General features: G+C 42.4%; 1 protein-coding gene across 1 annotated transcript in view; it reads left to right on the top strand.

Annotated features, from left to right (window-relative positions):
• hspg2 (heparan sulfate proteoglycan 2) overlaps positions 1 to 25,525 on the top strand; it is a 97,635-nt gene that overhangs the window by 18,400 nt on the left and 53,710 nt on the right. The window contains exons 2-11 of the mRNA XM_059332419.1: positions 9,680 to 9,806; positions 10,126 to 10,185; positions 21,620 to 21,729; positions 21,904 to 21,962; positions 22,244 to 22,416; positions 23,999 to 24,127; positions 24,265 to 24,468; positions 24,545 to 24,664; positions 24,783 to 24,914; positions 25,317 to 25,461. Coding sequence (XP_059188402.1) covers positions 9,680 to 9,806; positions 10,126 to 10,185; positions 21,620 to 21,729; positions 21,904 to 21,962; positions 22,244 to 22,416; positions 23,999 to 24,127; positions 24,265 to 24,468; positions 24,545 to 24,664; positions 24,783 to 24,914; positions 25,317 to 25,461 — 1,259 coding nt within the window. The remainder of the gene's footprint in view (positions 1 to 9,679; positions 9,807 to 10,125; positions 10,186 to 21,619; positions 21,730 to 21,903; positions 21,963 to 22,243; positions 22,417 to 23,998; positions 24,128 to 24,264; positions 24,469 to 24,544; positions 24,665 to 24,782; positions 24,915 to 25,316; positions 25,462 to 25,525) is intronic.

Raw genomic sequence — 25,525 nt, forward strand, 5'->3', positions numbered from 1 at the left:
TCTGGCCTGTGATTATGTGGGACAATACGAGTGTGGCCAAGTCAACAGGTGGTGTCAGATTAGTTGGTCCTGAGGCGAGAATGAGCGAGAGAAAAGGAGAGGAGGGTAAATCTAACACTGCCGCTGCCATCAGTGTAGGGAAACCAGAGCTTAATCACAGAGCCATCACACAGCTGCTGCTACTACTTCCTTTTTTAAAGCTGAACTGCCCGCAAACCTTTAAATCAACTCAGCAGAATCTGTCGTTATGTTTAAAAAAAGATTGGTAAAAAATTCCATTTCACATACACATTTGTAGCCTCGCTAGCAGTGTTGCTGTCATTCTGCTGGTCCACCACTTTGGTCAAGATTAAAATATCTCAAAAACAGCTGCTTGGATTGCTTTGAAAGTTTGTACAGACATTCATGGTCCCCAGAAGATGAACCACAATGACTTTGAAGACCCTTGACCTATCCTCTTATGCCTGAAATTTTTGTTTATGGTGACATATGTTGGATCAATTATGATGAAATTTGATAGAACATTCTCATGATCTCTAGATGATGAATGTTCTAATGACTTTGAGTCTGACTTAACATCTAGCGCTAGTAGCAGGTCAAATCACTTATGCAGAGAACTACCTCAACATTTTTGAGGTGGATTAGCCTTACTCGGTTAGCATTCAGCTTACACTATCACTGTGCCAAAGTACTGCCTCATAAGGTTGCTAGCCTGGCTTAGTCTTGTTACGATAGTGGCTTTTCCACTATTGTGCCACTGTAAGCTTGGGCTATCTTTGAGCCGGCCAGTATTAATGGCCTTGGACCTGAAGACCTGAGAACAAAAGCCATTTGCGTTGGTATTATCAAACCAATAGCCCCGCAGTATTGCCCTAAAACCTGCCCATTACTTGCCACCTTGGTGTAAACGTCAACCAATACACAAACACACAGTAAATAGACATAAATAGACCTGTCACACTCGTATAACTTAAAATGGCCGTACTGGAAATGCATGAACAAGAGAGACACAAACATGATACACTATGTGATTCTTCATTGCTAAAACATCTAAGCAGTTTATTTTCGGGACTATCTTGTGGAGGAAAGGTTAGGATGTGTTGAAATTAGCTTAGGTTGATGAGAAATGAGCTGCTGGTGTGACTGTGCACTTCTCTCTGCCCAGCGCTGCTTATGGTCCTTAGCTTGTAGCCCAGTAACTTTTACTTCAACTGTACTTCAGTGCAAAAAATGTCAAGTGTGATATGTCTTTATGTAAAGTAATGTAATTTGCATGTAAAAATACATTTTTGTGTTTCTTTGGTATATTTCGTAACATAGTATACAATTTAACTTGGCAGTATGGAGTATGTTTTTTTTTCTTCAGTGCTTGGAGCTCTGTTCTGTGTGTGTATAACAAAAACTAAGTAGTTTTTCTTTTAAGGAAGTTTTTATGCATTAAATTACTGCAGCTGAAGCTCAACTCGATCTTTGTCCTGAGGTGTTCCTGTATTGCAGTGTCAGCTTAACATTAGGGCACCTCAGATCCCTGATCCATCTGAGTTCTCTAGTGGGAAGGAAAGCAGGCATCTTAAGTGACACAGCAGCACTTTCAAAGGGTTTCTGTTATAAATAAACGGGCTGGGGCTGGCCAAGCCGGAGCTGCTCTTCCCCTCCATGCGGCCACCAGTCTCAGCACCTCGCCTGTCAGCTGTCGTCTGGGGGAACTGGAGCTGGCCCCTCGGTTCCCTCCTCCCAGCAGGTCACTCTCTCAGAAATGTTACCGGAAACACATACGCTATTTATAGACCCACAAATTACTCTGACAGTGTTTATGTTTGACATGCAGTCCAGTTGAGACAGGATTTGGATGTAGTTTTCCAGTTTCATTTTTTAATCAGCCTGCTATCTTTCTTTTCCTTGCTGTAAGTTAAACATTTAAGCTGCTTCGGTTTACCAATTAAGAGTATAAACATTCATTGGGATATTTTCCCACAATAAGAGCACCAGTAGTTTTAAGAGCTAAACCCCAAAACCAATAAATTGGCCTTTCCCACAAACCACAGAGCCCTATTAAAGCACAATAGCTTAATTCCTGGCTGAAACAGTCGGCTGATAACTGCGCCTTTTAACAAGGTGTGTTTCAAGTGTGTGTTCATGTGTGCAGCCATTCCATGTGTGTGGGTGTATTTCTTAGGACCGACGTGTAAATAAAGGGGTGGTTTCAGTGCTTTTGTTCATTGATGGTGGGGGCCTTCAGGTTCCACCACTAGGCGAGCTGTGGCTGCGATTCTAGGTGGTCTGTTGACGCAGGGTCCTGCTGGGGCCCCTGCTGGGGTGATAATTGAATAGATGGGGCTTCTGAGGGTGTCAACTGGACCTTCACGCCTTGAGACATTTGGGTGGAATGCAGTCATGCTCTATTATCCCACCCACAGTGAAAATGTAATACAGTATAGCTTTTAAAAACACTTCCAGCTACCTGCAAAGTAGCTTGGAGGATATTGGGTTGGGAATAGCCATGCTCGGCCGAAATAAAACCCCACAATTTATTTCAGGTATTTATTCAATGACTCTTTTTCCCTTCAAACCTCCAAAATAACAAAAGAAACATACATGAAGGGACTCATAAGATTTTGCTGTATGCCCTTTGTACAAATCCCAGGTCTTGTGATTCTGCTATGAGGCTGAAAAAAGGCCATCAGTGATATCGTTACGGTGAGTGTTGGACCGGGGTGTCTGGTTTCACAGCCTGGTCCCTGCTCTCTGTCTGGTCGTTGTGTCGCCAGGCTGTAACCTTTGCCCTGAAATACATTACGGTGACTCACCCCGAGTTTGCAAATTGTGCTATTTGAGGCTGATTCAGCCAAGGACAGAGCTGACACTCATAAAGTTAAATACAGATAACACTAAGCCCTTGTTTTAATGTCTGCGTGTTATCTGACAAGGTTTATTTGGTGCATCAGGAGAATTAGTTTGAGTCATGTCTGGCAAATCTTTTTCTTGTGACAATTTCAACTGTTATTGTAACGCAAATACCGACATCTAATATACCAAGCATGCAAAACTTAAAGCTGAGGCTTGTTTTAATTAGGTGGGTATTAACTCACAGTGCAAGCATGTAAAGCTGAACACGTTTGAACATGTAGGGATTCATTATTTCACCCTCCCGTTCCTTTGATCCCACATGCACAGCGAGAAAGACAAAGCTTACCAACAAATTGCATTTTTTTAAATTTAATTGTTGCTCTGTAGACATCCTTTCTCGCCCTGTGTAGCTGAACCACGAACACAAGTCCGTACAGGCTGGATGCTTATTTTGACATGCCTCCCTAAACACATTGAGTGTTGGTTTAAGGGAGAGGAGTTTGTGAGGTTGTGTGGCAGGAGCTGACTAGCTGGAGGCCGTTCTTGCTTTACCACAGACCATTTTTTTGGAGCTGGTTGAGCCTCAGAGGGGGCAGACACAACACACAAACATAACAGACTTATATCTTATATCTTTTTGTTGAATTTGTTTGATCACATCAAGGCATGTTGGCACGTGTTCCTTTGGTTATATAGTGACAGAAGTGATTTAAATCTGCAACTTTTTACCAATTAAAGGGGAACTCCCCTAATTGTTACACTTCAAAGTCGGTTTACAGACAAAAGTTGTATAAAGCCTTTTGTGGCTGCACTAAATCAGATCAGATCTCATTTGAGTCAGCGTTGGTTGAGACTGAAAACAAATGTGTGTGAGATTCTCTGACTGAATTGTTATTGGGGTTGCATGGTGGGTAAAAAGAAAGGAGAAGAATGAGTGGAACATCTCTAAGTGTCTCTTCACACATGACATCAGGATGTGTCCCCACATGCATTTTGAGTGACCACTTGTGATCCAATCTCACTTCCCCACTTTATATGCAAATAAACACATTGCTAATGGAGCAGTCATATCCTACAGAAATGTGAATTTGAATGCATTTTATGAACCCCAGATTATAAAGGTATTGTCCCTGCAGACCGTCCATGTGTGGCTGTCTCTCAAATGCGTTTTGAATGCATTCACTGTCCACTTATGATTGGATCACCCAGGATGCATGTAAATACTAAGTGTGAATGGAGCTCCTGATTCTGCTACATATATTTGATGTTTTTTTTTTTAAAGGAGGGCATTGCTAAATCAGTGGCTAAATATGCCTTTTAACATTTTCTTTGAAAATCTAAACCACAGAGAACATTTTCCTGCATCACCTTGCTATACCAAAATATATCTGAAAAGGCATGACGTGTGTCAAGAAAGTGTCTTACTGCCTTTTCTCAGTGGGAGACCAAATGTATTATAAAATGCATGGCATGACCGTTGTGTGGGAGAGTGAATGAATGCCCTGGGGGAAGATGGCCAAGCAGGCACTCCAAGCATGTGTACAAAATATGCGGACTTATCCTTCACTTTTTACTCCCTGGCCCCCTTCACTCCTCTCCACACAGGCCCTTTTTCTTGAGAAAATCCGATGTTTGTTGCACCCACAGTGTGAGTCATGGAACACTCTAAGAAGACAATTCCTGCACGTTGTCAAAGAGTGTTTGTCTGCTGAATGAAGAGCCTCCTTGCACTTCCTCCCTGTCCAATCACTTTGGATTAAACCCTGTAGAAATGTCAAAGAGCTGCAGAGAGCAGAAGGGCCTCACTCATCGGGTCCTTTATGTGGCGGGGGCCCAGGCAGAGGTTTAGTGTCAGAAGTGGCAGTATGTCAAGTCACCCACCACTCCAAGTAAGGGTTAAACACATAGGAAACTGTCTCTCTCTCACACACACAAACATACACAAAAAGACAAAGCTTCCCTGTTGTTTAACACGTTGTGACGTCTACAAAAGTGTGTGGAAAAGAGACATTTCTCCAGGGCTTATCCTTTCCCCTCCTTCTCTTTCATCACTCCTTCACAACATGAGGCCAAGCACAACAAAAAAACATATACACATAATTTATTTTTACATTATCGAGGTGCTGTAATGGATCTGATTTACTGCAATCCTGCTAATAACTCCTGCACCTACTTCACTGATAGCAAGTAAAGGGAGTGTTGGAGTTCTGCAGCCCAGCCCTCATTGGTGCCTGGTGGTGCTTGGTGGGCCATTTCTTTTCAGCCTACTCTACCTAAAGAGAAGTGAGCATGTGTCAAGCTTTCATCCACTTAATGCTCCCTGCAGTTTACATTCCATTCCTGTTTAGTGCATGCTGCAACTTCAAGTCCAAGCAGATATTGTTAGTCTTTCAGAGGGGAGAGAAAAGAGTGCAGGGTGGTTAGGGAGGGACGAAGGGTCAAGGAGGTTGGGAATTCATCTCAAGAAGGTTTTTTTGTGAGTTGCCAGAGCACTGCTGCCTCGAAAGGTCAAACTCAGTGTGTGAATCAATTGATAGGAATGAGCAATACGCCATGCTGCCTTTCCAAGCTTTCACCTTTCTATGTTTTCCTATCACACGCTCCGGTGGGAACAAAAGCAGAAACATTGTGTGAGCTCAGGAGATGCTTTAAATGCTAAACCTTTGCTGCTGCTAACAGAAACAAGCATTATATTTCCAAGGGAGAGCATCACTCATGTGGGACTCTCGTCTTGTTTTTTCGTAACACATTGGTTATGCATTTAAGATGTTTCTCACAGATTGTCCTGCAGCTGCATCAGTGGGTTTATTAGCAGAGTGGGCGAAACTGAATCCCATGAAGAATTCTTCTCACACAGCCTTTGACAGGCTTCGGCTGTCACAGAGATGTTACCAGGATGGGAATGCAGGAGTGTGGGTTTATAATAATGTGTGCATGAGAGCGTTGGTGTGTGTTTGCATGTGCTACCACAGGCCAGTGTGTATGCATTTGTGGACACTTTCATTTTTGTATTTGTTTGAAGGGCCATTCCAGTGGTTTTGGATGTTTGTCTGTATATTATGTGAGATTTATAGTACTGTTGGCCATTTTCTCACTTTTAGGCTCACTTGGTTCCAGTAGCATGCCTTACTCACAACAGGTAATCCATCGAAGTATACATGTAATTACTTTTGAATGTTGAAAAAGTCACTCATTCATTCATTCATGTGGTAAAGTAGATGCAAGAAACATGTGTGGAAAACCCCATTTGTAAAAGTCCTCTTCATTGGTGCATTACAAGAAAAGTGGAATAGCATTTAAGTACCAGTATCCCTCATATCCTCACAAAGCCCATGCATGATTAGTACCCGTGTTCTGGGTTTGATTTCCTGAAGAAGTTGCATGCAAAGGGTTTTCCATAGCTGAATCTCACATTTTTGATGTCAGGGTTTAAAGTATAAGTATGATAATATTCTGTATTTTTGTTATTATCAACAAATTCCATGAAAAGACCCAACCAACAGTGGATAGCTCCTACTAACAAGTGTTGCCTGATATAGCTTATCCCTCAGTGCCATAGAGCTCCATTGTTGTCCAGTGACTATTAAAATGCATAAATGAGTCACACCATTGCGCTGGGAGACATGTTCTTTCCTTCTAATAAAACACTGGGAACTGTAGTTTATTTTGAGTCAATCCCACATACACTGTTCTGCTCCTGTTGGAGAAAATCTACAGTGCCAAGCTGTTATGGGTATTAATTTAGATTCTGAATATATATTTGTGACCCATTTTTAGATTAATGTCTTTTGTTGAAAAAAAAAGGGCTTGGGCCTGATTGACACAGACAGAGTGGGGTACTTGTAAAGTTTTGAGAGTAACACAATAGATTTATTGACAACTAGAGACAATCTTGGATCACGCCAGCTGGGATGCCAAATCAGGCCAGGTGGGTAAGTGGGTACATGTGTGTACATGTTATCCCAACATACAGTAACTCAATACACCGTAAGTAGCAAACAAAGCACCAGTTAGGCAGAGTTTATGTACAGAAGCTGCGGTTATATACGAAAAAGTAATTGCCCCTTTAAATATCTCGGCATCAATTGGATACAGAAAATTCCATGATGAAACTCTTAACTTATCCCACCAAGTCAGATAAAAGAAAACATGATATAATGGAACCAGCCATTCGTAGGAATCATTTATGAGACATCAATTCTCGTAGTCTCACAGATAAAAGCCGTGGAGAATTTGGAGGCTTTGAATGGCTGTTATCGGGTTCTTATCCATTTCAGGAAACAAAGAAACATGCACATCTGATTGGCTGTTAATGGCCAGTGACTGTGAAATGAAATAAATAGGCTTGCAGTACAAATGTGCACGTTGAGTAGCCAGCATTTGTTTGGAAGTGGAGATAACAGCAGGTCTCCAGCTGCAAGATTAAACAACAGCTGATGGCAGAAAGGATCTTGGCATTAATTTTACATTTACCAGTATTTTTCCAAAGGCTTCTGTATTGCTCCTTCTGTCTCATTGCTTATCAGTTTCCCTTGGTTCTGCTAAACAACAGCTGGGCAAACTTAAGGCCTACTGCATACCGTCACTTGTCACTCATTATCAGTGGATTCTGTTGTTCCCTTTTTCTACAGCTACTACAGTTTCATCCTGCAAGACAAACTTTGTACATTGTGAGCAGAGCAATTCATAAGTAAACAGAGGAATTCCTTTCGTGGCTGGAATGTGCGTGGGCTCGTCTGCGCATCACATGTGTATGATATGTCTGTTGTGTTTGCATGTATATGTGTTTGCAGAGCAGCTACCTGGTTGCCATATGTCCCAACAAGTTACTAGAGAGACGAAACACTCTGAGGCCGGTGTCCTCTTGGTGGTGTGGAGTTCAAAGAGCTAGAGTCGGTCAAGACCTTTATCTCGAGGGAAAGTTCACTTCAACACCACAGACGTGTCTCAACTCCAAGACTGAGAGCAAAGGTCGCAGCAGCTTTTTGAACGAGAATGCAGTAGCATAGTGAGAAAGCAAATTCATATGTAGCCCCTAAGATGAGGCCAGATTGACATTTTCAAACAAGTGTAGCTTAACATGTTAGCTTTAAGATCAGGTGCAAACATGAACTCGCCCAGCCAGGGCTGCTCTGTAAGTTTGTGGTGTTTTTTTTGCCCAGATGGCATCGAGTGTGTCCAGATGATACCCCATCCCAAGGGAGTGGGAAGCAGGAGATGATCAAGCCAGTGGTTGGCTGGTCGGCACCACTGAAAAGAATTTGGTTAGTCAGCGGTTTCCTTTTGAAAATGGCCAGGGATTGTTGTTGTAAGGGTGTTCAGCCAGGGGAGAGAGGATTTGGGGGGATAGATTTAGTTATTTATTAGCTGGAGCCATTTAAATGAGAAAACCACCATGACAGAGTTGGGTGGAAATACGAACTGGCGGGCCATGCCAACTGGAAATGCCAGGGGTGGCATCCTGCCAGGGTCGTATCCAAACTTATAGCTGGAGTCTGGGCAGTCTGGATGCTGAGATGGTGAGAGCAGAGATAATAAACCCACACTGTGCTCCACTTGGGTTGGCACAGTGAACATTATCAAGATGATCAGATAGGAGAGCGGCTGGCCGTGCTTTGTGTCTCCTCATTGAGAGTGTGTTTGGGTCCATCAGGTGCACTGGAACAGGAGGCCGCTCTGTCTTTTTTTTATTAATTTGATTTTATGGGTTTTGTTGTTCAATGATAGTCTTTAGATAATTTTGTGATATAAATATATATGCTTATATAGTCATTTTGATGATAATACTGGTACTGGTACTATCAGTAGTACTGTCTTTGGCAATGTCTGTATGGCTGTTGGTCCACATGGAATTGTATTTTGTAAAAAAAAGAAAAAAAGGTTTTCATTACAGCACACACAATATAATTGTGCCTGTGAAAGACCAACAGATCGTCCAGTCTCTAGTTGTATTTAACGAATGAAAAAAAAAAAAATCTTAAATATTATCCAAAAATATGATGTTTAGAATATGATTAAAACTGTTTAAAATATGTAATTTCAATCAGAAACTGGCTGATCAAACAATAAATATTGAGGTTTGATTTCCAGGCCTAGCACCTCATATGCTCAGAGTTTGGAGTTAAATGAAATTCTACCCTACTGCTGCTCGAGGTCAGGCACTGCATCCTTCAGTTACACCCCTGCTATAGTTCCATTCATAGAACAAGCTTTATGACATGATGATCACACATTTTAAAGCGACTTATCCTCTGCGGAGATGCGTTTACCTAAGGTGTTTTTTCTGCTCCTGGAGGTGACCTCATGTTTCTGTGATAGACGCCTTCCTAATTCCAGAGCAAGGAGCTGTTTTTTTTCTTTCTTCACCCAAGGGGATGGAGTTTAAAGCATACTTCAACAGATTTATGTCATCCAGACATTCTGATCTCGACCGCAGCTGCTTTCCCTGGCTTTCACAGTTTTGAGGACTGTATGTGTGTGCTTGTGTGATTGTTTGCTTCTACTTGCAAGTGCATTTCATATGTGGGTCACTGCAGTCAGCCGAGAATATCTGAAGCCAACTTCCACCATTCAGATTACGCACGAAAGCAAATTTTCTTGATTTCTTTGCACATTTGAACTGTGAAAAAAACAGTAATGCTCTGGAGGAACTTTTATTTGCATCAGGGCCTCAAACAGATAATGAATGGTCAAAGTAAACACATCACAATGCCCTGTTTCCTGTCTCAGCTTTTGTTTTCCCTCCACCCTTCCAGGGTCCATGTATAGCACTGGGTGTAACCTTTCTCAACAGAGACTTCAACCCCCATAAATCTCTCTGTGTTTGCTACAGGTGACTCAGGCCTCCAAGGTGTGGGGAGAGGTCCCTCTGCCAGAAGACTTAGAGGGGGGGAAGGAAGTCCAGGCCTCTCAGAGCCTACTGGATGACGACGAGGACTTTGCTGCCGATGCTTCAGGAGGTGAGCTTGATGGAGGCTGGCTGACCGCAAACCACAGCCACAGCTGCCCTGAATTCATGGGAGATGTTTTTCATTATGCATTCCTTAGATTGTTAACCCATCCCCAAAGTGAAATGAGGGAATGTTGCTCAGAGATGCGTAATGAAATGCATGTTTTTGCAATTTCATCCTCCATATGAGCACTAACGTGCAGGATTCATGCTTTTCAGGAGGAATTTATAGCAGATTTATGTTACATAAGTGAACTAAACATGATTTCTGTCAAGTCTTGAATCTGTACTGACCACATCCCAATCAACTTCTGTTTCTGTCCTCAAAGATTTGCCCAGTGGAGAGGATGATGGAAGCACACCATGGCCTCCGGTCTCAGATAGCACAAGTAAGGGAGCAGAAAATCTAGTGAATCTAACAATTTTCCTTGTGGCAGATTTTGTTGATGAGAGGTAGATCACTCAGCCCTCTAAAGCTCCCCCATCTGTGGCTCTAACTTCAGTGCCTCCATGCAGCGTGTGTGTGTGTGTGTGTGTGTGTGTGTGTGTGTGTGTGTGTGTGAGAGAGAGAGAGCGTGTTCGTACATGATGCCTGCCTGTGCCTGAATGATGATGCCTTCACATCCTGCTGCACCCTGTCCTCCCTCCTCGCCAACTCACAAGAGTCTGGTCATAACACACTCTTTCAGCTTCGTCTTTGAGACATAAACATCTCCTCTCTTCTTTCATCTTTTTAACCAGCGGCAGAGGTGACAGCACAATAAGATACATGAAAGCACCGTGAACAATAAAAGCTGCAGCGGAGCACCTCTGTTTTGCGTGCCATTCACTCCGGTGCTTTTTTCCAGACTCCTTACTTTTTGTAGACTTGAAAAGTATTTATATGCAGGTACCCCACTACATCACATCCCACAGCGGCAGAGGAAAAAAATATATAAATTGCGTATTAATCATTGCATGATGGGTCTAACTCTTTTATCATGCCTGTGGTTTGCTGCTGCTTGTTACATTTATGGTCTTGCTACATTTTTCATGTGTTGCCGCCTCTAGATTTCTTTTTTATCGTGGACAGCAAACTGAATATATCTACATGCTATTTGGCCTCAGCCACCAAGGATACCTAAAGAGTATCATCTGGTAATGCTCATCTAAAGCTGGAGTTAGCCATCATAGTTATGCCATAACCCTCAAACGCACAACTATAAATCCAGGTTATCACTTCAGTAAAGTCATACTTCCATTCTCTACTCTACTATTTTTATTCAAAGAGTTTATATTTCTGCATTTAACATATACACTGTAAAAATAAAAAATCAGTTTAATTTACGGTAAAATCCGCAGCTGTGGTTGCCAGATCTTCACCGTTTAAAAAAGTGGGTTTTCTACTGTTAATTTAAATGTAAATATCAGCAAGAAAATGTAATTTAGACTGAGTATTCCCTTCATTTTAGGGTAATTGTGTCCTTGTGACATTATGGTATTTCTCCTTTAATTTTACATGAAAAAACTGTGTTTTCTACAGTTTAAAAGTTTTGTACTATTCCTTGATTTAGAATGTAGCATCTACTACAGTGATATTAAATTTGTATTCATACGCCTTATTTCTGATGCACTTTGACAGTGTCTTACTGTTATTTCTACAAAAAAAAATTGCAATGTATTATACCTATCTTTCCCCCCCCCTGCAGGCAATGCTTTCACCAAAGCAGATAAATGTTAAAGCAGTTACAAGGAACGTTTTTAGTGTTGAGTTTGGCGTGTTTCCATTAACACCAGACACCTTTAGAAAATCTCTTATTTTACCGCAGCATGGTCTGACAGTCTGCCCCGCTCAGTGCTGGTTCTGGTTCTTTCGTGCCTCCCTTTTCTCCAGCAGGCCCAGCAAAACAGTGTGGGCCTCAAGCAGCGTGATGTCAGTTTGTTGGATCTCTGGTCAAAGACGGTAGCAAAGCCAATATGTGTCCGTCGCTGCTGTAGGCTCTGCTGGAGACTGAGCTCAAGGAGGTTCTGAAATACCTGCATGAATGTTTCTAATTTAGGCATGAAGAATAACTATATATAAATAGCAAATCCTTTCACTGATGGTCTTGTTTGCTCATGTAGATCATAAAGAGACATCAATATTTAATTAAATGTGTTTAAAACCAGTTAAAAGGTAATTGTATTTGCTTTAACTGGTCAGGTCATTTTCTTATTCAGGACAAATGTCTGGTAATAGCTGCCACTCCTTGGTTTGGCCTTGGTGCCAGACGCTGGCACTTGACAGGTTAGCGGGGCTGATTACATCATGGTAGAATAACTGTTTTGGTAGCAGCATTGCACGCTGACATCATAGCTGAGACACATAGCATCATGTGCCTCGCTCACAGAAATAGCACGGCTATGAGGCCTCGCCGGATTTGGCTAGTTAAAGGAGCCAGAGGAGCTTTTAACACCGTTGACATTAACGAGCATGGAGCATGTGATGTGACAGGTTGTAATGGTTGAGTCATTTTTTAGAAGCGTGATGGAGAAAATATTTAGTTAATAATGTCAAAAAAAATGATTGATTAAAGGGAAGCTGTAAGAAAGTGCTTTTTTTCTTATAAACACAGCTTTTCAGATCAGTTCAGTAGATGAAAGTTTGATTTTAACCTCCTGCATCAAAGCTGAGTTGGTTTTGAAGTGAGTGTTTCTCCTGGAGGGTACCCAAACCCTCAGGTTAGAGCCAGTTTGGCACATATAAATGTTCAAAAAGAATATGAAAGTCTTAGAAAACAAAGCCAGTTTTTGCTTTGTTGTATGCACAAGATAGGAAAATACATTCTGTCTGCATGCTCACATTTTGTGGTGCGACATGTGCCTACAAACATTCCCCATTACTTTGGTTTATTGCTTCTCGTTCAATAAACTTCCCGGCATTTGCAACAACATAAAGGTCAGCGTTGCTTTAATGATGTAATTAAATAGAATGCTGATATTATGCAGTACTTTATTTAATATACTATTGTATTTCAAAAGTGGCAAGACATTCATATTCTCATGATCATGGTGCTATGATTGGTGGAGGCTGGCTATTTCCATATATAGATCTGACAATGGCACCAATGGGAAGGAAATTCGGTTTCCTTTGTTGAATGCTGAATATTTTTCCAAGTGTCTCTGTCCTGTTGGCTGTCCAGACTGTTCACACAATCCTCTGCCTTCCTTCCACCTCCACCAGTTTAAAATGGGAGATGTAGGTGCCACAATCGTTCCCATTATGCTTTATATCCTGTTGTGGTAAAATTTGCCGATGGTTAAGGAATTCCCATTTCCTACTGTCTTAACCTCGTGCATTGAAGCTGTGAAAAAAACATCTGGAGCCTAAACTGCTGTTGAGATCAGGCTATTTAAAACCTCTTTTGTCCATTGTTGTTCTTTATCCCCATTCTAATCACAGTCTGCAATCTCCTCCAGAGATATAGACGTTGCGTCCCATGTCCTCCCAACCTCTCTCCTTGACCTACACACTCAGATCCCTGAAGAGATTTCTGGGAGACAAAATACAACTTATCTAATCTGTGAGAGCCTTTCCTGGTTCCATAGGCTCCACTACAGACATTCCCATTGCACCAAGGATATTGGCCACTTTGTTTAGAAACCACAGAAACAAAGTTCACTTAGTAATGGGGATGGTGGCTGGTGAGAGTCTGCCGCTGGGGTTAAATTCTTCCCAGTGCTAATTTTGGAGGAAAAGCTTGAGAATTCATATCTCTAGAATAGTGGTTCCCAAAGATGCTACCACGGCACACTAACAAGATTTGTTAATCTGATTTCTCATCTATTGCGCATGTTTTTAATGTTTCACTGCATTAAGAAAACACTTTTATCATATTTTCAAACATATAAAAAACTGAATAAATTGCATATCAAAACCACTCTTTTAAAAATCTTGTTAAATATACAGTCGGGCCTCAGGTAATGACATCATGCAACACCCTTTGCGGCTCGTTAGTTTAGTTGTTTGGTTGTCTGAGACAACCGAACCTGGCAGCTAAAAGTACTAAGGCTTTAAAATGTTACATTTTTCTCTTCACAGAAGTCATGAAATATTGTTGATGAGAACCCGAGCCAGAAGAGATGTTTAAATTGTGATAATATATTGCAGAAAACTGTATTTCTTATAGTCAAATAAAGTATATTTCACTATAGTGCCATAATCTATCTTTGCTATCTTTCAGTAGTCTATGACATGCTGATTAAAGATTAAGATAAGATAAGATAAGATAAGATAAGATAAGATAAGATAAGATAAAATATTCCTTTGTTGATCCCCCATGGGGGAAATTCAGGTGTATTCAGGTGTTGCAACAGCACAAGTACAGATTAATTGTGTAGCTTGGAGTCTGTCAGTTGATTCAAAGGAAAGGAGAGCAGAGAGACTGTGTTTAGTCTGCAGGGACTTTTTGCGTAAACTTGAGGGTCAGGCTGTTCTTGATCCACTGACTCCCAGACAGGTGTCTGCATTCTTCTGTAGCCTCAGCTGGTTTTACATCAATCGCTAGTTGTGTTTGCTGAAAAAACACAATCCACGTTCATATTCTTCCTTTATCTCTAGAGGAGAACAGATGTTGCGGCATAAGTGGACCATACATCAGGGTAATGTAGCCTGTCTGTCACTTTGGCCTGGGCTGCGGACAGGCTGCGACCAGGCCACCCACTCGGTATTTCTGCCTTTTGCATGGGCAGTTTGTGAGATCGTCTCGGTGGCACTGCCTCTGTGTGTGTTTGTGTCTGTGTCACATACTGGGAATCTCCTGGGTAGTTACACAGGGAGGACGAGTGCTGGCAGCTGCAGTTATTTTGGTGAGGTCTTTGTTGTTACACTGCTGGGGGCCCTCAAGGTGGTCACACACTAACCCAAGAGTACAGCAGAAACTTGTATCACATTATAACCAGACTCCCTTTTGTGGGAAAGGCAGACGAAACACAAGGGCTGAGTTGTTCAAGGACATGTTTGGTTTAACCTTTATCTGAATTGTCAGCCACTCCAAAAAGCCTTCATTCACAAAGAGTTAATTGTCAGTATGACCGTGTATAATGCACATTGTTCTGAAGTCTACTGCTGATTGGACTTGAGCCTTATTACTGCCCCTTGTCCCATGATGCTCCACTCTGTTGTAACAACAACAAAGGTGTTGCCTTGGAGAACTCGCATGTGCCACTCTTCTTTAGGAAAGAAATGTTAAGGGTTTCAGTGAAACAAAATGCTTGCAACTGTTCGAATAATCTTGTTTTCGTCAAGGACACGTTGCAACTGATACTTCTGTTTATTTGTATGGCCTTCTAGATAATCTATGCTTCAGCAGAAGAGAATTGCTTAAATTGGAGAAAATAAAATGGTTTGTTGTTTTACAAAACAAATAATGAATTAGAACTTGTGGTTATTGGCATGGTATTCAGTTGTCCTGTAGTTTTCCCAGATCTGAGAGTTTGTTTAAATACAGCTGCACAGTTGATCAGCAGCTTCCTGGTTGATCACTAGAGAGTATGAAATAATACCCCTCCTGGGATTTGTTAAAGTAGTTTTATTCTGGAGGGAAACACATTCATAGACATATGCTTCCTTTCCCACTTTTAAAAGATGTCACTTTTAATTTCCCTTCCAAAGAGGGGAGTAAGAGTGGTATCTGTGCAGTTTTTCTATCTCTTTATGCTCTTATAGAGTGAGAACTTAATTTCCGTCAGTTATCAACACATAAAAGAGTAATAATTAAGCTGTTACCCCCCTCTGTTTGGCTCTCACTCCCTTTCTGACTCTGACAAGGATCACAACATATCTACAGCCTTTGAAGTAGCGGATATTTCATTAGCTTTGATTAGTCTGGGTCACTGTACTTGGGGCGAGACCTCAGAGGGTTTGGGTAGGGCAAGTTTTCTGTCAACTGTTCTGTCCTGGGTGGACTTTGTAGAGTTTAAATTGTTTTGCCTTACGGCAGAAACTCCACCTAACTGTAGCTCCAGACTGCAGCAGTTCAGGTCAGCTTAAAAGCTAAACTTTACTCCAACTTTTTCTTAATCTCCTCTCTTCTGAAAGACATGCCACAGCTTCAGTAATGGTGTATCAGGAGCCATGTAATTTTTTTTGTATGTGCAGCTGTAAAACAGCTGGATCCAGCACACCCACTTGATTATGAAGAAAAGGTTGTTTACTGCTGTCTGTTGAGGTTTAAGGAATGGAGTCATGCAAAAAATCTGTCTTGTCATCACAGTACTAGTTAAAAGGACAAAAAAAATAAACATTTTTTAAAATCTCTATTAATCAACAAGATAACATAATCCCATTTTTATTGGAAGACAGTGAACAGAAGCTCATAAAACTTTGCACAAGTCCCTCTCTTAAGACCCATCTTTGTTTCAGAACGACAGAGAGGCCTCCTCAGCTGACATTTCAGAGCATGCCCCTTGGTGAAACTGCATCCAAAGCAGTGGAAGAATAAATGAGTCACCACAAAACAGAACATGGTCATTGTTGCCCGTGCCAGTGCAGTGGGCTTAACTTTTGGTTAAAAAAATCCCGGTTTTAATGGAGCTTGGTTCTTTCCATTTAGGAGGGAAAACAGGAAGCAGCTCCTCCCTGCGTCACTGCAAAGCCCCAGGGTGTGTGTGTGTGTGTGTGTGTGTGTGTGTGTGTGTGTGTGTGTGTGTGTGTGTGTGTGTCGGACAGCAGACGTGAAGAGCAGCGCATGGAAGTGTGTGTTTGGTTCCGAGGATATCCTCATTGTTCTGTTGAGCCGAAGAGGAGTCATTTAGAAAGAGATGCCCTCTGATCTTATCTCATGGATGCTGTCATGCAAGCAGACATCCTTGTGTGTTTCCAGACAGATGGAGGCTGAACTCATTAGTCAACAGAAACCACAGGATCCATTGTCCCATTGAGCATGACTATCCACAACATGTGGATGGTAATGATTAGTGGGACAGTTGTGTGGGACAGAAATTGATGCTGAAATTGCTTTCTTCCCCCAAAAATTGTGGTGACAACTTTATTTTCACTTCCTGCTGTTGTCTTAGCTTTTTTGTTTATTTCACAAAATTTCCTGCATATCAATATATTCCATTTGCTGTCTCATGCCAACTATGCTTTTACCAATCTGAATATCTCCGTGACATTTCCTGATTTCCTGTTTCTGTTACAACTTTTAAGCAATTCACTTTCTGATTGTCACTTTCTATTTTCTCTCCTTGCTTCCAATCATTTCCTTTCTAACTTTCCTGAAATTTTAACCTCTCTGCACCTGCCTGGCTAACTTGATCCCACTCCTTGGTCCTTGTGATGCTTTCTTGTTTGATTCTTGACCTTTGGCTCCTGTTTACGCCCCACGACCTCCGCGCCACGTCTCTCTTCCCCTTGTCTCTTGCTCCTTGCTCCTCGCCTCTCATTGCTTGCCATAGCACACTGGTTGGACTCCTCGTATCTGGGGAACATACAGAGCCCAGTCGAACCAGACTACAGTAAGTCCTCAAGCACTTCTGTCTTTTTTATCCTGCGGTTTCTCCCCTCTCTTGTCTTTGGCACACTCTCCTGTCACCTGCTCCACTCAGTTATGCACTCTCATTTCCAAACACACTCTCAGATAACATTCCAAGGAAGACTTAGCTTGGGCATGCAGTGTTTGAGCCCTGCAAGTCTGTTTTTTCAAGTGTCTTGCAGGCGTCTCACAGGGTTGTCTGATTCCAGTGGAAAATGATGGGGTTGTTCCATTGAGTAATAGAGTTCATCTCACTCGAATGACACTTGCATTTCCAGCTGAAGACATCTCTGTGAAGATATGTTGGAATTGCATTACTGTTCAACTCTGTTGAGAGCCAACACTTGCAGAAATGTGTTCCACAGTTTAATTTGAAAAGTGCTTTTTTGTCATTTCAATCTCATGCAGATGGCTCATGCCAATGACGGTACGAAATACGAACCAGCTGTTGCACAGAATCACTACGACATGAAAATGAAAACGTGTTTTGTTATACACAGTGGTGATTTTCGGTGCTAACATTGCAAGCCGTGGGAGAGCACAACGGGGCAAGCTCAATAGTGAAGCCAGAAGTTATTCCCAAGAGCTCCCCAGAGGGCAATGAGTGGACTTGGAGACAGAGTTGTTTGGCTGGCCACCAGCAAAAGGGTTAAGTAGCAGGGGTCCTGTCTACAAGAGTTAAGCTGAGAAAGAGGCAGCTGGCATATGAACATATTACACGGGAGAGAGAGAGAGATTTAGAAACAAATGGAGATGGAAGAAAGAAAGAGGGAAAACCCCCATGGAAGGGAAAACTTGTATTATTAAAGATTTTTGATTGGATAGCAGCAATGTGGTTTGGACCTTGTTCTTATAGATTCTTTCTACTTGGCTCGGGTGATGCTTGGCCAGTGCCGTAGGCGCAGCCTTGGGGGTTGAAGGTCAAGCCCAATGCGGCTGGGCTTTAAAGGACAGGCTGGGCTCACTGCTCAATCAAGTCTTTGTCTTCTGCATAGGCCTCTATGTGTTCAGAGGGGGCCCATTGCACAAAGCCACCACAGTTCTGCTGAACAGCTTTAATAGCTAAATAAGTTTGTGAATTAAGAGTGTGGAATGCTATTTTTCCACTTTTTTTTCATCCCACCCGTCATGTCTGCACTCTGACAGTTTCAGCACTCTTGATGGTGGCGGTGCTTGACGAGGGGATTTCCCCCTCGCTGGAAGCAGTGAGTGATGCACAAGAGAATGGGTCTCGGAGAAAAGAGCCGCTCGTTAGCAGCGGGGCACAACCCGGCACTCTAATCAAAGGATCTCAGGCGGCGGCAGTCCCACACTCGCCAGTCTGTAACGTCAAAGCTCAGAGAGAGTTGGGGCAACGAGCTGCTGTTGACCTGGCGGCGAATACCCACTCAAGTGATTAGATTATATGCGGGTCAAATGAGGCGCTTTGATGACTTACTTTGAAGTTGCCTGTCTTCTGGGTCCACATCCAGGCTTAACAATTATTCCTACAAGTCTGACAGTAACAGCCTGCAAAATGGGAACTCAGGCACCCTGCCAGGCTCTGCTAAAACCTGCAGTTCTGTTGTTACATGTTCACTTCAGTGTGTTTTCATAGGCAGTGCTCAGATTACTTTGCCATACATGTGGCTTTCACCCACCAGGCATGGGATATCTTGTAGTGCCAATGCTGTGTGTAAGGAAAGAGAATTTTGTTGCGTTTAAAGAGGACAGCTGTTTACCAGCCGAAGCTCATGCAGTGGAGCATAAGACAGCAAGGTTTGCACTAAACCAGCCTTTTACATGGAGAACACACAGCCTGTGTGACACACATCTTCAACAAATCTTTAACTTTTAATGAAGTTGCTCCTGGTGAGCATGATAACTGTCTGATGTCAGTGGTGGAAGCGGTAAACACAGAGAGTGTTGGTATTTTCTCTGCATGCTGCATGTGTGCAAATGTATTTTTTCGCACATATTTGGGCATGTATGTTTCGAACCACAGGAGATGCCTACTTAGAACGTGACTCTTTACTTTTGGCATAGAAAGTAGCATCTGACTGCAAGGAACAGTACAAATATTGACTTCCTCCCTAAACCCACACTGCCAGTCTGAAATCAGAGCCTGGCAGGCCCGTCCTAACAAAGTGTTGGCAGGAGTGTGAGAACGGGGCACCCTGCGGGCCTGGGCTATTTTAAGTTTCATGGGCTAAGCCTGTAACATTGGAATTATAATAATACAGCTGACATTTTTGTTGATTATGAGTTACTCATATAGCTCATCAAGATGCTTTATACAGGTATATTTAGAATTTGACAATGTATTTCTATAACTGAAGTGGATAAATTGATAGAATAATTTAATCCTTTGATTGTGATAGTTCTGTGGAAGATTGGGATGTCAAAATCATAATGCTCTAATGTCAACAGTTGCTCCTATTAAATGCCAAGCTTTTAAGATGTTGGATTAAAATGCCACTGATATGCAAGAAGATGTGTGCCATATAAAGTGGAAATAGCACTAATAATGTATGAACTTTCTATTAATTTATTTTGTTATTGCTTTATTGTATAAAATTGTTTGCTAATAGAAATCACATGACATCATGATAAATATTAGGGCTGGCTTATATGGCCAAATTATAGAGAGAAGATACATGCATATCTGCAGCTATTTACCGACTATGCTTATATGCATGCACATACATGTGGAGTAATCATATTAATACAATAGTTTGATTTGACTACACTCTGATAATCCCATAAACATAATTACTGGGTGCAGGCATCCAGGAGATGAACATAAAAGATGAAAGAAAATGCTGCACAATGCTACTGGAAAACACCACTCATAATTTATCTTTACCATCAATCTGGTTTCAAGTGGACCTTTACACATTATTATGCAGAGAGAACCCTGTCCTGAACTGTATGCACTATTGTATTCTGGGCAATGGAGCTTGAAGGTTAAAGTAGCTTGTGGCTTGGTTCAAACTATTAAGTTTGAGTCCAGTTTGGTGATCACATTGAACTCAGTAGTAATGTAAGATAAGTTATATAAACAACAAAACTGCAATCTTCAAATTATATTCCTATAAAATGTTTGAGACATATGAGTTAGTATGTGTTTTATGGTCTGTATTTACCCATATACTGTTATGTGGCAGATGGGTGGTGATTTTGTATGATGGGCAATATGAGAGCTTGACAAGACTTTTACTGTGAGTGTACAAAGAAGAAATTGAATGTTTTCCCATTAGTTTAAAGTAATTAGAGGGCCGGGTCAGGCACAACTTAGTCATTTTCTGGGTTTGGTGCCTCACTTAAGGACACTTTAGCAGAGACAGTGGACTCAGTAGATGTGAAACCAACCAGCTGCTTGTAAAGCTCTGCAAGTGAAAGGTAAAACAAAGGGAACTGGTTTCAGCTTCTGTTTAATTCATGTCCTTTTCAGACCAGCTAACGTAGTCTCTCTGTGTGGACCATTGATAGAGTGCGAGCTGCCTCTCCTGCCTGCCTGATGTGTTTGACTTGGTACATGAGGAGGGAATGTTGAGGCCCCCTTCCACACAGTCATTCACAGAGGATTTTCTTCTTCTTCCTCTGCAGCGGAGTCGTGATGCTGACTCAAACTCCCACTTACCTTCCAACTCTCTGATATCATCGGTGTTCAATCAGGATCTGGGGCAAACTCATGGCCCTGCTATTTTGGCTGTTATCCAAGCACTGTGTGTTTGAATGTTTGCATTGATTAGGTTTCAGACAGTGTACTCATTTCTGTCATTGCAACAAAGAGACTTTATCAGCAGCTGTCTGACACTTTTTGTCTGCCGTGTTTGGTATGCGTCTTCATGTCCATGACCCGCAGAACGACACATAAAGCGAAGAAAACATGCATTAATAATAGTGTAATCTATAAAATGTAAAATGTACTATCTGTAAAATAGTGTTTCGTGGTTACTTGGGGGCAGAGTGTGTTTGTGTCAGCGTGTGCGTCTTGTTCAGGCCTATGTATGGTGCGAAGCTGCAGTTGTCGGATTTAGCGCAGACCCAACCACAACTGAGATATGGAAATAGACGTCAAAATATGAATGTGGCTGTTATTGAAGCCACAGTCACGCTCTTCAGTTCTGACTTTCTGAAACATTTAACCAAAGCCTCTCCTCTGGGAAATAATTCCCAAACAGTATCCCATATCACATTGTCTTTAATAAACCTAACCACTTAATCTTGGATCTGGCTTATAATATCTAAACTCTGCAGCAGATGGACATTAATGCTGAGCCTGCGGTCGCTGTGTGTTATTGTGTGGTTTAGCTGACGGATTCTCCTCCCCTGTCTGTGTTTCTAGTTTACTACAGAGCTCTCGTCAACTTCACTCAATCCCTGGTCTATGGCCCCGAGCTCGAGGACATCTTCTCTCGAGCCTTTATTGAGATCTCTGAAGCAGTGGTGGACACGGTACGTCCTATTCTCATAGAATAAACTCAACTGAACAGCAGTCATGTACAGTACCTTATAAGGTTTAGTCATGTTTTTTATGACTCTACTGATTTAACTATGTGTGACCTTATGTCTGAAATAAGGCCCAGGCTTGTAAGTATACATCAATTTAACTGAGTTTTCCCTCCACAGCTTGAGTCGGAGTACAACAGGATTACAGGTGTCCAGACAGTCAGCGTGGTCCTCATTAAGTAAGAACACCAATCCTTTAAATCATGCCTTGTGACATGCAAAGTAGATGCTCTGCAGCTGTGTGCTGCTGCTGAAGTTCTTACTGTAGTCAGGTGATATTTCTTTTCCTTTTTCCAAACTGCACAAGGCCAACAGTGTAGGCTTGTAGTCCAGTAATTCATGAGCAGTGAGTAATTCCTCTGAGAGATATCCAAAGAGAAACCTTACCTCTAAAGAGTTTTCCTGTTAAATGATGCCACAGACTCTTTTGCCTCATGAGGCCTTTTCTTCCTCTTTACAGGAAGATGATAAGGGAGGACGGCGTGGACATATTTGTGGAGTTGGATGTCGGTTCTGACTACAACAGCAATGATGAACAGATCCGCAGTGTGCTGTACAACGTGGTGAAAGAGGGAGCCATTGCTTCCTACATCACATCAGTGCAGGGCTTTCAGTTCAGACGGCTCGGGGAAGGTAAGACCTCAACAAAGAGGAACATGGCCGAACGCGGATGTAAAAGTGACTCTGTTACACAGGAGTTTGCTGTGCATTAGCAGCAAATAAAGGCCCACCAGAGCAGTAGCCAGTCCCCTTAACATTTCCCTCTGGTTTCTAGCTCTACCTCTGCCTCCAGTGGAGCCTATAGCAGTTCCAGGTTTGTACTGTGCCATGCCCTCTGCATGGTGACTGAGCCGACTGTACTGTAGAAGCAGTAGGAATGATTGTAGTGCCTTTTAGAAAGAACAGTCGAGCACCTACCTCTTTTACAATGTCAAAAGTTTACAATGACCCTTACTTTGACGTGTTCAAGCAATGGTCATGTGGTTTGAGGAATGTTTTGCATGGAAGCACCGTTACAAAAAGTAGACTTCTGAGTGTCCCTAAAGTCCAGTAGCTCACACTGAATAAGAAGGACCTTTGCATGGCATGAGTTTGATTAGAAATGCTGTTCACTGCAATCTAAACCAGCTTTTGATTTACGCTAATTCCACCAACTCTGTATACAGGCATGGTACCTGATAGAGGATAGTGGTAACTTTATCTTTAATATCATTACTTTGGCGGTTCCGAACTATCTGCCTGTCTGTCTCGTCTGACGGTTTAGTCTGCGTGTAGGTCTGGTTTCTATGTCTAGTCTAGTATATCTAGTTTAGTTTGCTTGTCTGTCCAGTTTGGCTATCTTGTCAGTATGTCTTGTCTAGTCTGTCTATTTTGTCTCTATGTCTAATCTAGTCTGTCTAGACTGTGTTTCATCTAGTCTCAGTGTCCAGTGTAGTCTAGTCTAGTCCATAGATTGTATAAAATATGTCCTTGTGACATCACCCATAGACTTCTGAAGAGGGGGAGGGGGAGTGAGCTGAGGCAGGCTGAATGCAGCTGCCTGTCAACTCAAAGCTGCACCGCCCTTAATTATGTATAAATTTAAGCCTTAATATGATCCAAACAAGTGAGATAGAAAAATAATTTACCCTCACAGTTGTCATGAAGGGAGAAATTAGCTTTGGATACTGAAACCATTTGGCACCAGGCTATAAATATATGTATTGCTGCTGTAAAGTTGGGCATTTTAACATAAGGATTTACTCCCTTTTGGGGCCAGCCTCAAGTGGCCAGACGAGGAATTACTATTTTTGGCAGTTCTTTATTGGCTTCAGTTTGTGTGTCGAGTCTAATCTTCTGTTTGGTATATTGTGTGTCAAGTCTGTGTGTCCAGTGTAGTTGGTCTATTTTGTCCAGTCCAGCTTTGTCTGTCTAGTCTTGTCTGTGTTTCATGTAGTCTTGCGTCTAATCTCTCCATTATGCACAGAGTGGATTTTACATCCAACAGGAAACTTGATGCAAAACAAATATTTAAAAAGTTGCAGAAAATCTCCTTGAGCATCTTGAAGCACACCTCTAACCTCTAAGAGTTACATTTGCTGTAGTAATCTGATAGCTGAGAGGCCCTGGATGCTGTTGCTGTGATATGACATCTGTGCAGTGTATGGGCTGTACTATAGCCGTGGCTTGCATGTATTTGATCCCGCCCCCCTCCCTCCCTCTGCATCTCTGTTAGTAACCACCGGCATCAGACCCTGCATGCCAGATGAGCACAGGTGTGGTGACGGGATATGTATCCTGATGGAATACCTGTGTGACAACAGACCAGACTGCAGAGACATGAGTGATGAGACCAATTGTGGTGGTGAGTGGCTTCAGCTTGACTGGCTTGCAAGTTGTAACACGGTTACGGCTATAGCATGGAATACTGGCTGGATGTGAGGTATATTCACTTACGGTAACAGTGTACATCTGCTAAGTTTAATCAGAGATTTGTTTTAGACATAAAACGACCGGCCCCTCCAGTCTCCATTGCCCCTACCATCCCAACCATCACCACCATCAAGAAGCCCCCGCGGCCCCCTTCCCCACCTGGACCCTGCAGAGCGGATCAAGCCACGTGCCAGAGCGGAGAGTGTATCCCTCGAGACTACGTTTGTGATGGAGAGAGGGACTGCTCGGACGGAAGCGACGAGTTCAGATGTGGTAAGTAACACAGCCTTACACATGTGCACACTCTGAGACGGCAACATATACTTTAATGTCCTCAATCTCTTTCCAGGTACTCCATCTCCCTGTGAACCCAATGAGTTCAAATGTAGAAATGGCCGCTGTGCCCTCAAGCTCTGGCGTTGTGATGGAGACAACGACTGCGAGGATAACTCAGATGAAACAGACTGCCGTAAGTCATTAAAATGCTGCTTTGAAGGAATAGGTCAACAATATGCACCTATTCTCTTAAACCTTATATTTATGAGTGATTAAAAGTCGCTGTAACCTCTATTTTGTCATGAATGCAGCCACCAAGGGTCCTGGCGACAGGTGTGCTCCCGAGCAGTTTGAATGCCTGACTGATCGCACCTGCATCCCAGCCAGTTACCAGTGTGATGACGAGCCAGACTGCCCTGACCGCTCTGATGAGTACGGCTGCAGTAAGTCTCACACCAACAGCAGTCTCTGTTGTATTTTTCATTCTCTCTCGTGCACATTTCGCTCTTTTTTTTTCTCTCTTATGTTTTGCACTCTCTCTATGCTTCCTTGACTCTCCACTATAGTCACCCTCTGAGTTCCTTTGTATGCTGTGACTAATTTGCTGTGAACCGGGCCCTTTTCACACATGTGGTGTGACTGAGACACAGAGCTTTTTGTACACCATCCATTCCTGAGAACTGAAAGGGAATTGTCTATCCAGAGCTGAGAATTATATGTCCTCTGACTTTGAGGCATTTTATGAGCTCCACTGCATCGCAAAATTCCAGTCACATGCCAGCCTTTTTGTAAATGTGCATTTATTATGTGGTTTAAACAGTTTTCATCTTCCTGGTACTTTGCAGCCCCTCCCTCTGTGACAACCCCTCCGGAAGAGTCCGTTCAGGCAGCGCGGGGGGCGACGGTGAAGTTCACCTGTAAGGCTGTGGGAGTGCCGACACCCATCATCACCTGGAGACTCAACTGGGGACACATTCCTATCAGCGGCAGGTGGGTTTGATTAAAAATTCTCCTTCTGTACTGTAATTAAAACTAAGTCTTTTTGACATCATTA

This window comes from Centropristis striata, chromosome 5 (genome assembly GCF_030273125.1).
Source record: "Centropristis striata isolate RG_2023a ecotype Rhode Island chromosome 5, C.striata_1.0, whole genome shotgun sequence".
Taxonomy (NCBI): Eukaryota; Metazoa; Chordata; class Actinopteri; order Perciformes; family Serranidae; genus Centropristis; species Centropristis striata.